Here is a 13,762-nt window from a genome sequence, read left to right as displayed (position 1 = left end):
CAAAAATGGGAGGAAAAGACTCATAGAGCTCAAGAGAGGAGAAAGATGTGAAGCAGATGAGCACAGTGGGGTGGACAAAAACGGGAAGGAAAGACTCATGGAGCTCAAGAGAGGAGAAAGGTGTGGGCAAGATGAGCAAAGTGGGGTGGACAAAAACAGGAGGGAAAGACTCTTGGAGCTCAAGAGAGGAGGAAGGTGTGGAGATGAGCAGAGTGGGGGGAGACAAAAATGGGAGGGAAAGACTCACGGAGCTCAAGAGGCTCTTTTCGCCTTGCTTCGTTGGGACTGCCACCTCTCGCTGTCCCTCCCCCCAATCTGTTCGCCTCAGCTTCATCTGCCCGCTGCTTCTTTTTTTTAAAGTCTTAATGTTTTGGATTTTCCTAATGGGCTTGCACGCATTATTGGCTTTTCCATTGATTCCTATGGAAAACATTGTTTCATCTTACGAACTTTTCACCTTATGAACCTTGTCTGGGAACCAATTAAGTTCATAAGATGTGGTATTACTGTATACAAATCCAGGGTTTAAAACCCTTATAAAAAGTAATCAGACAGCCGAACAAGCCATACATAAATGATAATAGCTAAGGGGTATATTTATTTCCCCCATGCCTGGTGACATAGGTAGGTTTTCAAAAGTTTATGTCAGGCAAGGAGGGTAGGGGCAGTCCTAATCTCTGGGAGGAGTTGGTTCCAGAGGGCCAGGGATGCCACAGAGAAGGCTCTTCCCCTGGGTCCTGCCAGACGGCATTGTTTGGTCGATGGGACCAAGAGAAGGCTAACTGTATGGGACATAATCGGTCACTGGAATTTGTGCAGCAGAAGGCAGTTCCGTAGGTATTCTGGTCTGATGCCATGTAGGGCTTAATAGGTCATAACCAACACTTTGAATTGTGACCGGAAACTGATCGGCAGCTAGTGCAGGCCGCGGAGTGTTGATGAGACATGGGCATATCTGGGAAAGCTCATGATTGCTCTCGCGGCCGCATTCTCCATGATCTGAAGTTTCCAAACACTTTTCAAAGGTAGCCCCATGTAGAGAGCATTGAGGAGTCGAATCTCGAGGTGATGAGGGCATGAGTGACTGTGAGCAGTGACTCCCTGTCCAAATAGGGCTGCAACTGGTGCACCAGGTGAACCTAGGCAAACGCCCTCCTCGGCACAGCCGAAAGATGGTGCTCTAATGTTAGCTGTGGATTGAGGAGGATGCCCAAGTTGTGGACCCTCTCTGAGAGGGTCAATAATTCCCCCACCCCAGGGTAATGGATGGACAGATGGAATTGCCCTTGGGAGGCAAAACCCACAGCCACTCCAGCTTGTCAGGGTTGAGTTTGAGCCTGTTGACACCCATCCAAACCCTAACAGCCTCCAGGCATCGGCACATCACTTCCACTGCTTTGCTGACTGGACATGGGGTGGAGATTTATAACTGGGTATCATCAGCATACTGATGATACCTCATCCCATGCCCTTGGATGATCTCACCCAGTGGTTTCATGGAGATATTGAATAGAAGGGGGGAGAGGACCAACCCCTGAGGCACGCCACAAGGGAGAGACCTAGAAGTCGACCTCTGACTCCCCACTAACACCAACTGTGACCGACCGGAGAGGTAGGAGGAGAACCACTGAAGAACAGTGCCTCCCACTCCCAATCCCTCCAGCCGGTGCAAGGATACCATGGTTGATGGTATCAAAAGCCACTGAGAAGTCAAGAAGCACCAGGATAGAGGACAAGCCCCTGTCCCGGGCCTGCCAGAGATCATCCATCAGCGCGACCAAAGCAGCTTCCATGCTGTAGCCGGGCCTGAATCCTGACTGTTGAGGGCCTAGATAATCGGCTTCTTCCAAGGACCGCTGGAGTGACACCACTTCTCAGCAACCTTCCCCATAAAGGGAAGGTTGGAGACTGGACGATAGTTGTTAAACACGGCTGGGTCCAGGGAAGTCTTCTTCAGGAGGGGGCGCACAAGTGCCTCCTTGTAGGGAGTCGGGAAGGACCACCACCCCTGAAAGAAGCATTGACAATCTCCTGGATCCAGCTCCGTGTCACCTCTCTGCTGGCCGAAGCCAACCAAGAGGGACATGGATCCAGTAAACAGGTGGCGGAGCTCACAGCTCCAATGGACTTGTCCATTTCATCAGGTGTCACCAGGTCAAACTCCTCCCAGACAGATGGACAACGATGGGCCCCGGTCACCTAGACTGACTCATTGTCAGCCGACACTGCGATCCAATCAGAGTCAAGATCTGTCTGGATCTGAGCGGCTTTATCAGCAAAAAATGAGTTAAATCCATTGGCACTACTCTGCAAGGGTTCCCTAGCCCCCCCCCTAATTAAAAAGGGAGCTGATCATCCAGAGCAGAGTGGCTGGGCAGGATTCCGCTGATGCAATCAAGGCAGCATGATATGTGCATCTTGCCACCTTGAGTGCCACTTTGTAAGTCTTAATGTGAGCTCTTACAAGTGTTCGATCAGACTCAGATTTACTTTTCCTCCACTGCTTCTCCAGACGTCTCTTCTGGCCTTTCAACACTCAGAGTTTCTCGCTAAACCAAGGAGCTCTCCGGGGTCTAGTGCCACAGAGAGGTCACAACGGCGCAATCTGGTCAAGAGCCTCCATCGCAGCCTTGTTCCAGGCAACGGCAAGAGACTCTGCCATGTACAAGTGAATCTGGTAAAACCCCAAGCACCCTCTGAAAGTCCTCAGGGCCCATTAGGCATCTGAGGTGGAATCACCTAGTCAGTTCTATCTCCCTGCCAGGGAGGATTGGAGCCTTGAAGTCAAACCATAGTAGAAAATGGTCTGACTATGACAAAGGCAAAACATCTAAGCCCCTTAGTCTCAGATCATTGCTCAATTGCTCTGAGAGTAATATCATGTTGGGTGCATGCCCCCCCTTGTGAGTCAGACCCTGCACTACTTGAGTCAGGTCCATGGCTGTCAGGGTAGCCACGAATTCCTGTGCCAGCCCATGGGATTCACCAAGTGATGGTAGATTAAAGTCCCCCAAGACAATGAGTCTGGGGAACTCCACCATCAAGCCGGCTACCTCCTTGAGCAGCATAGGCAGGGCTGTTGACACGCAGCTGGGAGGCAGGTACGTGATCAACACGCCCACCTGAACCCCTAGGTCCAACTTCACAAAGAGGGATTCACAACCCGCAATCTCAAATCAAACCAGCATGTAAAGGAAGCCAAACATTTCTTTTTTGTCATAACTTAAGCCAAGTTTCTGCTGCATCACCAAACCCAACCAACTCAGAATTTTCATTTGAGGCACAATTGGTCAGGTTCAAATCTTGATTTTGGACACATTATGCAAAAACCTAGCTGCCTGAAAAAGACAGCAATGTGTGAAAGGTAGAAGAAAAAATAAAAAAGATGACAATAGCAAGGTACAGTGATCCCTCTATTATCGCGAGGGTTCCGTTCCAAGACCCCTCGTGATAATCGATTTTTCGGGATGTAGGGTTGCGGAAGTAAAAACACCATCTGCGCATGCGCGCCCTTTTTTTCTATGGCCGTGCATGCGTAGATGGTGGAGTTTGCGTTCCCCGCCGCCCACGCAAAGGGGAAACCCGATTCGGCTCCTCGCTGCTGCTGCGCTACCAAGCAGATCAGCTGCTGGGCGGCCGAAGGAACCTTCCCTGCATCTTCCCCCTCTTGCTGGCGGGCGGGCAAGCGGCGGGCATCAGCGAGGAGCTGGGGTTTCCCCTTTGCGTGGGCGGCCGGGAAGACCCAGGTTGGGGGTTCGGGGGGGTGCTGGGAAGCCCCCCAGGCCGGCTGTGACCTTTTAAAACAGCCGCGCTGCTTCCCAGCTGAGTCCTGAAGCCAAACGCCAAAGGCGAACTTCCGCGTTTGGCTTCAGGACTCAGCTGGGAAGCGGCGCGGCTGTTTTAAAAGGTCACAGCCGGCCTGGGGGGCTGAAGCCCCCCAGGCCGGCTGCCACCTTTTAAAACAGCTGCTCTGCTTCCCAGCTGAGTCCTGAAGCCAAACGTGGAAGTGGTTTTTTTTAATTAATATTTTTTTTTAAATCGCGATATAGCGTTTCGCGAAGATCGAGATCGCGAAACTCGAGGGATCCCTGTATACAGATTTTTTTTTGCTTCTGATGAATGGATTGTAGAAGATCTGAAAACCAAGTTAGGGACAGATTGTCATGGGGGAATTCATTCATTCGATTTTTCATTCATTCGATTTTTATGCCGCCCTTCTCCTTAGACTCAGGGCGGCTTACAACATGTTAGCAATAGCACTTTCTAACAGAGCCAGCATATTGCCCCCACAATCTGGGCCCTCATTTGACCCACCTCGGAAGGATGGAAGGCTGAGTCAACCTTGAGCCGGTGATGAGACTTGAACCGCTGACCTACAGATCTACAGTCAGCTTCAGTGGCCTGCAGTACAGCACTCTACCTGCTGCGCCACCCCGGCTCTATATTCTATCTATGTGGTTGCTGTGAGACAACACCAACTTGATGGCATAGAATTAATGACAAGATGGTCAAAGGTTGTGTCCCGGTAGCTATTTTTCATTATACAATCATTCCTGTAGTTTGAAGATTCTTTTATTTCCTCATTCTTCTTCAATTCCAAGGAATACCTCACAGTGATTGGCATCTGATTGGTAATACCCACTTCAGCAGTTATTTCTTCAGTAATGAAGTAAGTCCTCAAATTTAAAGTGGATTTTCCAAATTCCTTGGGACTCAGGAAAAAAAGAAGCCTGTTTCACTGGGAAAGAAAATGTTTGAGAAAGTGCAAGACAAGGATTAATCTTAATTTCAGAGTCTTTTCCTGACTTTTCACCAAGCCCCGTTCTCTGTGCTTTGCTTCTCAGATTTTATATATTATGTATAAAGGTATCTATGGAGATTTTCAGTCATCCAAATCATGGTTGTCCCTTTAGCTCTGAAGAATACATGAAGGATGAGAAGCCAAATGCCTTCAAAGAAAAAGTTAAGATGCTCTTGAAAAACCACCTTTGGGATACATATAGGGCAGGGCCCAGCAACCCACAGCTCTGGAGTCACATTTGGCTCTTTCAACCCACTGCTGTAGCTCCCTGTCCCTGAAAACAGGCCTCACAACTGCCAATGTGTGACACCGGCAGCACAATAAATATCCCCAATAGATAAACCATGGATAAATCTAAGAAAAGTTCCAGAAGAAAAACAGAATTTTGAATTCAATTATACCTGCTAGTTTTGTCCCTGCTCAAGAAATAGTCAGACACAGGAAGTGTTTGTGACTCCTAGTGTTTTCTTTCCTGTGGGCAACTTGTCCAAATGGCTCTTTGGGTGTTTAATGTTGCTGACCCCTGGTCTAGGGGCAAATCCCCTTTTCAATCACTTAGTCCAGATATCCTCCCAAAGTTACCACACATAGCTTAGCCATAGCTTAGTCTCCCCATCAGTGCAGCTGCAATGAACTAGCCAGTGACACAAGAAGGGTATCTTTCCGGGAGCATGGGCTAACACTGTCGATATCTTTCTGGGAACATAGGTTAACGCACACACTGATTCTCCTGGAGGGAATTCCTCTCATTTACAACTCACTTCTCTACGGAAAAAAAATATTTTTGAGTTTATTTCCGTCACGCATTCATCCCTCTCCATCCGAATGCGGGTGAAATCTCCCACTCAGCCAAGTTGGACAGAGACAGTAATTCAAATAACAGGAGATGCTAGATATTGGGGCGGCAGGGGGCGTTTGTCTCATTTTCCTCATCCAAACTTGCGAGAGTGACGAAGACCACCTAACCCGCGGAAAGGCCGCTGCAAAAGGCACATTGGATTCCGTGGGTCTCTTAACCCTGCTGCTCTGTTCAAAACCACTATACACTTGTACTGTTTACGAGTCTGTATTTGGTCAATTATATTGGTCAATTTTGGTCAGTCTTATATTTGGTCAATTTGAAAACTTCTTTCCCTTGGAAACTAGGTTGAACATTTCTGCACACAATGAAATGAAAATTGAAATAAAAAATAATGCTTATTGGTTTATTTTGGTCATAAAATCCCACCTCCCCCCTTTTTGTGAATTTGTTTTCAATTTATAGATAGTTTTGCCTGCAAACAACGTACAATTTTACTAAATTTGGTGTGGAACTACTAGTTTGAACATTTCTAGGCCCCTAATAATTCCAAATATTTTCAATAACTTTGGCATTGAATTACCAGTTTGAACATTTCTGAACATAATGAAATGAAAATTGAACTGAAAATATTGATGCTTATTTGTTTATTTTGCACATAAAAGTCCCCCCCACTGTGTTTAATTATTTCAATTTATATAAAAATTATGCTGTTAATTTCAAAATTACATACTTGTTTTTAGTAAAATGGATTTATTTCATAAAATTAGTTGTCTGGCTATCATGTGCTTGCTTTTCAAAAGGATATTCCCAATATTTCTAGCCAAATCTATATAAAAAGTGAAAATAATGGCATACAGCAAGGCCGAGGGGTGTGGCCCTTTTGTGAGCAAAATAAACAAATAAGCATAATTTTTTTTTCAGTTCGTTTCTATTTGTCTTATGATCAGGAATGTTCAATTTAGTATATCAAAAATTTGGGGGGGGAAATTCCTTAGAGATTTGTAGCCTAAAAAAATATAAACCGACACAAAATGCTCAAAAAATGGGGGGGGGGGCCTTTTTGATCAAAATAAATATATAAGCATCAATTTTTTCAGTTCAATTTTCATATCATTATGTTCAGAAATGTTCAAACTAGTTTCCCAGTGAAAAATGTTTTCAAAAAGACCAAATTTAAGAACCTAAAAAATCTTTTTGGTGTAGGTCATATACGACCAGAAACAGACTCAACGTGAGTTTTTTTGCCCAGAAAAAAGTTAGCCCCCACTCCCCAAAATATTTTTATGATGATCAGCAATGTTACATTGAGTAAATGAATGCCTAAGATATTAAAAATATTTCGGATTTGGAGCCTAAAAAAAATTTAAAGTGAAAATGGTTGCAAGCAGCCGGGAGGGGGGAGGCCTTATTTTTGATTTTAAAAAAACAATAAGCATAATTTTTTTCAGTTCATTTATATTTTTGTTATGATCAGGAATGTTCAAATTAGTAATCCCACACCAAATTTAGTAAAATTGTACACATTTTGCAGGCTAAACTATAAATTGAAATACAATTCACACAAAAAGGGGGGCAGGCGGGCTTTTATGACCAAAATAAACCAATAAGCATTATTTTTTATTTCAATTTTCATTTCATTGTGTGCAGAAATGTTCAACCTAGTTTCCAAGGGAAAGAAGTTTTCAAATTGACCAAATATAAGCACTTAAAATAAAGAATTTTTAGTGCGAGTCACACAGACTCCTAAACAGTACAAGTGTGACTTTTTTTGCCCAGCAAAAACTAAGCCCTCCACCCCTCAAAAAAAATTCTCATAGAGAGAACTCCTGAAATGATGAAAAGTCATGAAATTTCAAGTTTCAGAAATGCAGGGAAATTTTTTTACAGGGTGACTCGAACAGAACAGCAGGGTTAATGCAGAAAGGGCGCTGGAATCGAATTCAAACCGGGGCGTGCGAATGGGTGGGGAGGAGACGCTATGCAAGGCGCGATCTTTCCTACCTTCCGAGCACTCCGCGGCGGGCACCTCCAACGACCCCTCTGAGCAGAGAGAGGGGAAAGGGCGCTTTAGGGAGCAGAGCGAAAGAGATTTGGGGGCCACCTTCTTTCCCGCCCCCTACCGAACCCCCCGCCCCGCTTTCCCGCAGCAATTTCCGCTGCTTGCGATGCTACGGTATGAAAAAAAAGGCTGTTGTAGCGTTAAGTCTTGAGGTGCTGGTAGGTAGCGAGGCAGCGCAGATCGCCAGAAAGGCACCCTTGACCCACCCCCCCCCTTCCAGTAAAATTAAAAGATGAGGCCGCGAACCTCTTTGGCGACTTATTTGAACATTTGAGAAAAGATTAAACAGCAGCTGCTGCAACAACAACAACAACTAGTTTGTAGTGCTGGGAACTTGGGAGTCTGACGCTTTCGCTTTCCAACCTGCTGCAATTGACTCAAACGCAGAGCTCTCCAGTTTTCGCCTTGGTACCCGCGTCGGCTCTTGTCCCCTTTCCTCCACAGAAGCCGTGAAGGCGGAAGATAACACTGACACAAAAATAAAATAAACAAGAATTGAAAAGGCGTCACCAAGGGAGATTTTTGCACCATTCATCCATCCATCTCCCGCAAGGTGGATTTAAGGTTAATTTGCTTCCATTGGGTGGGAAAAGACAGGCGGCGGGGAAGAATGATAGAAGGCTCTTAGCAACCCCTACAGATTGAACTCACTCCCCTCCGCACGCGCGCGCACACACACACACACACACACACAATCACACACACGTGTTCCTAATTTAGCATTTCATTTGTGCTTTATTTTTTTCCCAACGGCAGCTCGTCTTTTTTCCCTCTCAAAAAAATAATCTCTCCAGGGTAACTCAAATGATTAATCTCCGAGGTCTCAGAAGTATAATTCTCTGAGGAGTTTCAGATAATCTAAGACGGTGCTTAAAAGTATATAATATTAATATTACAAGAAAAGTGGGGTGGGGAGGGAAGAAGGGAGCGGGGTCCCCGTTCTCTCCCCAAGCTCTTGTGCGATTTGGTTTAGTCCAGCTGCAGCAGCTGGGAGGAGGAAGGCACCGAGGCTGTCCATACATTCGGATTTTCCCCTCCTAGATGAAAAAACAACCACCACCACCATCGCCACTACCCCTCCTTATTGTGTTCATCTTATATATGTACATAAGATTAAACAAGAACCATCCTCCAGAACCCCCAAGCCGCATCCTTCCCTTTTCCTCCCCCGTTAGATTCTTCCACTGATCAAAGAAAGGAGAAGGAGGGGGGTTGAAAAGGAAGAGGAATCCAGACCAATCACCCACCTCCCTCTTCCCCCCCTCCTCTCGTTCCCTCCTTCTCTTCCAAGCGAATCAGCCCCCCAGCTCCTATTTGACATGCGATCCTCTTTAGGTTGGGACAAGCCGGCATGCCGCTGCAGCTTTAAACGGAATTGGGGGAAATTGGGGATTTTTGCTCTCATGACGGTGGAAGTGAGCTATTGGAGCCGGATTTTACTGCTCTCGGTGGGGGTTTTGGCAACAACAGCCACCGGTAAGTGGGGTTCGAGGAAGGCGGTTAAGTTTGGGGTGGGGAGGAAGCCTGTGGGGTGGCCCTCAATGTGTGCGCGGCGGCTGACCGTCTCTCTCCTTTTCCCACGACTGATGGATGAGCCATCATTTTTTTTATTATTCTACCCTTTATGTGATTTTTTTCCTCCAAGGGAGAGCACGGTGGAATTGAGAAGCCAGGGGGTCTTTTTCCTGTTTAAGGGGAACTGCGTGAGCTTCCTGGCCAGTTTTTAGTACATTTTGCTTCTCAAATCCAGACTTAAAGTTCGCACGGGTGTAGGGCATCGGAGCAACAATTTTCCAAGGGTCACTTCTTGCCCGGGATGGGTGTAAAGAATGGATGCATGCATCCCCCTCCCCTCTAGAATGTCGTCTGTATTGATTCTTTTTTCCCCTTTGGGCTGGCAATTTGCAAAACTGGGTGGTGGGGGGACATACGAAGAAGGTAAACGCTCTGGGTGCCTTCAGATTTTTCTCCTCTAACAAAAGATAACAAGAGAAAGCTCTAATGTTTTTGGGAGGGTTGTGAAAGTGATACAATACATCCCGGACATTTTCATACAAACCAGCCCCCCTCCCCATTTTTTTAACAACTCAGAATAGAATTAAGAGCTTGGATTTTGTAATAATTTTCCACCTGCAAAATACATTAAAAGGGAAAGTAGGGGTTTCCTTCTACCTTCCTTACTGCAGAAGCTGGCTGTGAAGTTTGATTTCTTGACAAGTGCTATTGAGCGTAGGAAGAAGGGACAGTTGGCTTCTCCTAAAAGGGTGATTTTATGCCTGCAAGAGGTTGGACTAATTAGAATTTCTTGATAGATGGATACATTGGGGAAATCTTTCTTCCCAATAGTAGGGGGATTCTTTTGACTTTTTCTGCCCCTTTCTAAAGTGGTTTTTGGCCACAGTGCTGACCATAAAAATGTGAAGGAACTGGAGCCCCAACAGATGCAGTGTGTTTTTACTTCAGTGTAAAGAGGATGGATGCCATGTGTGGATCTGTTTTTACACACCATTAGGTCAACTTTGTGGTTGGACTGAAAAACAACCGAGCTCTTTCTTCCTGGGAGAATCTTTCCCAGAAGACTTGGGTTGACAATCAGCTATTTGTTTGAGGTTATCTTTGGGAAACTCTCATAAAGATGACATTGGAAGGTAAAGAAGAGAGCCAGTGAATGCAAGTAAGGATAGAATCTTATTTCTGACCTGCTGGGTCTATTTTCTTGCTTTTTGGGGTGTCTGGGGCTTATTAAGAGAAGAAGCAGTCAAAATCTCTGTATCCTACAAGTGGGATGCTAGTTAGACACAGTTAAGGGAATGATTCTTCAATCTGCTTTCTCATTCCTCTTCTGCTTCATAGTTTCTCCATTTGTGGAGAACCCAGTTTTAATTTCTTTGGGCACTTTATTGTGCTCTGTTTTGTCATATGCTCCTGAAATTAATTTTTTAGGTGGGGGTGCAAATATTTGGATTGTTGCATTTTACTATTTCAATTACCTACTGTATTGGTCTCTTAACACCAAGCTACCCATCATTTCCAATGGTATGTCTCTGTTTCTTTAGGGGTGATCAGATTTATAGTTTAATATCAGAGGGATAATAGCAAATTAGAGTTGGGGTTGGAGGGCTGTCACTATATAGATTTCCATTCTCCTCCAAAAGTTGCTAAAACTGATTAGTTGGGGTTTGATTTTCATTCTTTTTTAAATCTTGCCCTATTTTTTTAAGATAGACAAGGCATTCTAAGTTTTTAAATATTTCCCAAGCAATTTGTCCCTTCTATTGAAAAGAATGCAGTGATTATTTCATACTTGACTAATGGCTGATCTGATAATCCTATTTGTGTTAGTCTAGTGTAGGTTTTATTTTATTTTATAAGCCTTTGGTAAAATGTCAGGTTGCTTTGCAATATTGGAGCAATAACTGAGACCTCAGTCATTGATTATGGGATAATGCCTGCTTCACCTGCTTTTCTCTGGAGACCCTCCCCCATTATTAGAGAGTAATGACCATGACTGTCCAAAGTGTGGCACTAAAGGTGTGTGAATAATACTAGCGGAAAATAGCAGTTACATGTATTAAATGGATGTATCTAACTGTATACCAAAACTCAGTCACCTTGCTAGTATCACATTGATCTCTTTCATCTAATTGGTGACATTTGTCAGTAACTCCAGTTGTTCATTGAAAGTGGGATAGGAAGGTAGACTATGGTAATTTTTTAAAGAAAATATAGATACTTCATTTTATAGAGGAAATTGTCAGTCTCACCAGATATATAGACTTTATTATTTATTAGTAAATAACTTTTATGTTTCATAAATAATATTTCTCTTATCAAAGGATAAGGCTATTTCTGTTTCCTTATATTTCTGTTTCCCTTATGCACAGACATACTATTTCATCATAATGGCCGCTCATACAATTTTCTTAATCTATGAAAATAATAGGTGGGAGATGTTGCTTAATTTACTTTGTCAAGTTACAATTTTCATTTATTGATCAAATTAGCAAATTTTATAAATTCTATGGAATGGTCCATTTCTAAAAATATGGATGTTCCAAAATGTTTGGAAAACTATTGCAGTCACTATGACCTCACATCTGTGGTTAAGGGTTAATATTATAAAATACTATTGTATTATATATAGAGAGATATAGATATATATTAAATAAAGCAATGAAGGAGGAAGTGCTTTTCATTGATGTTCTAGTTCTGCCTCTGGCCCTATGAAAATCAGCTGTCTATTTTCCATGCTGCAGCTTATCCTTTCAAATCATTATAAGTGGAGCAGGAGGTGTTATTTGTTACACAGATAAAGGTGTTATTTGTTACACAGCTGCTGTAAATGGACAGGAAACCAAAGCAAACCCTATTACTTTCATTGAGTTCTACTCTTATTTTATAATAGCCCTGTAAGAAAGTCTGATTGAATAGAGAACAGCTCTGGAATCAAAATGGGTAAAAAAAACTTGCCTGAACACATAATTCTTTCATCCCTGTGGATATTTGAAGGGCCACTCAGCCAGTCTAATGAGCTTCATTTGACTTGGGGGTGGTGGTGGAAGTAGATCAGAGGTCTTCAAACTATGCTGGCTGGAGAATTCTGGGGGTTGAAGCCCACAAGTCTTACAGTTGCCACGTTTGGGGACCTCTGAGGTAGATCGATTTGATGAAGAATGGGTTGGATTCTCACTTATTTTCAACCATGATTTGTTGAACATGATGTTGGTGGTTGCATTAAAATATAAACTATCTTGAAACTACAGTAGCTGAGTTCATGCTGCATATTGAACCAAAACCAACAATAATGCTACGATTTAAGAGGACATAGAGAACAATCAACTAGCTCCCTTCCTAAATAAAGTTTACATTGTTAGTCTCTTTGCTAAATAAACCCTGGGACCTCATCCCTCTTTTTTCCCATCTAAACTGAAATGAGCCACTTAAAGGAGGATTTGGCTTTATGGTTTGGGACTGCATCTGAGCTTTGTTTTTTCCTAGTTTCTGGTAGTGAGTGAAAGGACAGTTACAAAGCCATTCTTTTGTAGAATTGCCAGAACAGGAATTCTTGCACTGTTAGAATATTTATTTTGAGAAGTCCCCTTTATAGCTGGTCATCACATTGTAGCATGACCCGATCGAGAAAACTGGCAAAGCTTCTGTGCAACACAGCAACTCTGTTTAGCTCTAGACATAGCTAAGAACAGGCAGCCTCAGTGAAATGGGTTGAAGTCCTTCATACGCTGAACCTCAATTCTGTGCTTTAAAAAAAACATTTTTGTATGTGTAAATTTAAAGAACAATAAATATTTCAAGGCGTTGGACCAGATGTTGTTTGTGCCTTACTTTTAAGTTCTTATGTGACTGATATTTGAAGGATTAGCAGAGTACTGTGAAGTGAATAAGTGTTTTTTTGTTAGTCCCTATCTTCATACCTCCTGTATCTCTCATCAGCATGTTATCTACTTTTCTAGTATTGTCTGAATGGCACTTGCTAGTTTTCACTTCTAAGTTCTAGCTGCAAAATTCATATAGGCTCAGGTAGTCTGTTTGTTAGCATCCTTTTAAAAAAACAACCCAGTATGAATAAAGCTCCTTTCCTTGCTTTATTTTTCACATTCTTTGTCAGAATTTCTCAGTTTCCTGCTTAGGTGTTAGAGGGGGTCCATTTTTGGAGTATAACTCTCCACATGCTACTTTCAGGTCTATCTTACAAGCCAAACCTTTATGCTTGTGTAACTAAAATATTCAACCAAAATATTCAAAGTCAACTCTCAAGTAGACAATTTGCAAACAGGGTTGTAAGGGGAAGAAAAATGCTACATTTCTCCATGATTTTTGTCTTCTGTCTGTCTGTCTCTCTCCTCTCTCTCTCCCTCTGTGCATGCAATGTGGGTATAATCATAAAATTATTATCCATTTTTTTACATACTGATCGTTGGAATGTGTAGAGACTCTGGATGTGCTTTATTCAAATCCCACAAGCTATGCAGACAACATGCTGATTCTACTCTGTAATAAGTTAGAAAGAAATCTAATTAGCTGAATGTTTTCAGTTAGATTGAAACTACTTATTTACATTGTGGAAAAATAATCAGAAATG

At 43.3% G+C, this 13,762-nt stretch overlaps 2 protein-coding genes across 9 annotated transcripts in view; one reads left to right on the top strand and one right to left on the bottom strand.

Moving 5' to 3' along the window:
- C11H1orf94 (chromosome 11 C1orf94 homolog) overlaps positions 1 to 8,365 on the bottom strand; it is a 75,099-nt gene extending 66,734 nt beyond the window's left edge. For 2 of the 8 annotated variants that reach the window (XM_070763643.1, XM_070763645.1), the window contains exon 1: positions 7,909 to 8,290. The gene's annotated coding sequence lies outside the window, so the exon portion shown is untranslated. Of the gene's footprint in view, positions 1 to 7,604; positions 7,728 to 7,908 lie in introns of those variants that run through there. The other 6 variants (XM_070763646.1, XM_070763647.1, XM_070763650.1 and 3 more) reach the window with 5 other exon arrangements.
- A 24-nt stretch (positions 8,366 to 8,389) lies between these two features.
- The window catches only part of CSMD2 (CUB and Sushi multiple domains 2), a 930,229-nt gene continuing 924,856 nt past the window's right edge, over positions 8,390 to 13,762 (top strand). Inside the window, exon 1 of the mRNA XM_070764517.1 lies at positions 8,390 to 9,138. Within this exon, the coding sequence (XP_070620618.1) occupies positions 8,982 to 9,138 (157 nt within the window). The 5' untranslated portion in view covers positions 8,390 to 8,981. The remainder of the gene's footprint in view (positions 9,139 to 13,762) is intronic.

This window comes from Erythrolamprus reginae, chromosome 11 (genome assembly GCF_031021105.1).
Source record: "Erythrolamprus reginae isolate rEryReg1 chromosome 11, rEryReg1.hap1, whole genome shotgun sequence".
NCBI classification, from domain to species: Eukaryota; Metazoa; Chordata; class Lepidosauria; order Squamata; family Dipsadidae; genus Erythrolamprus; species Erythrolamprus reginae.
Note: the sequence above shows the minus strand (reverse complement) of the source record. Positions and strands in the feature narration are given on the sequence as shown.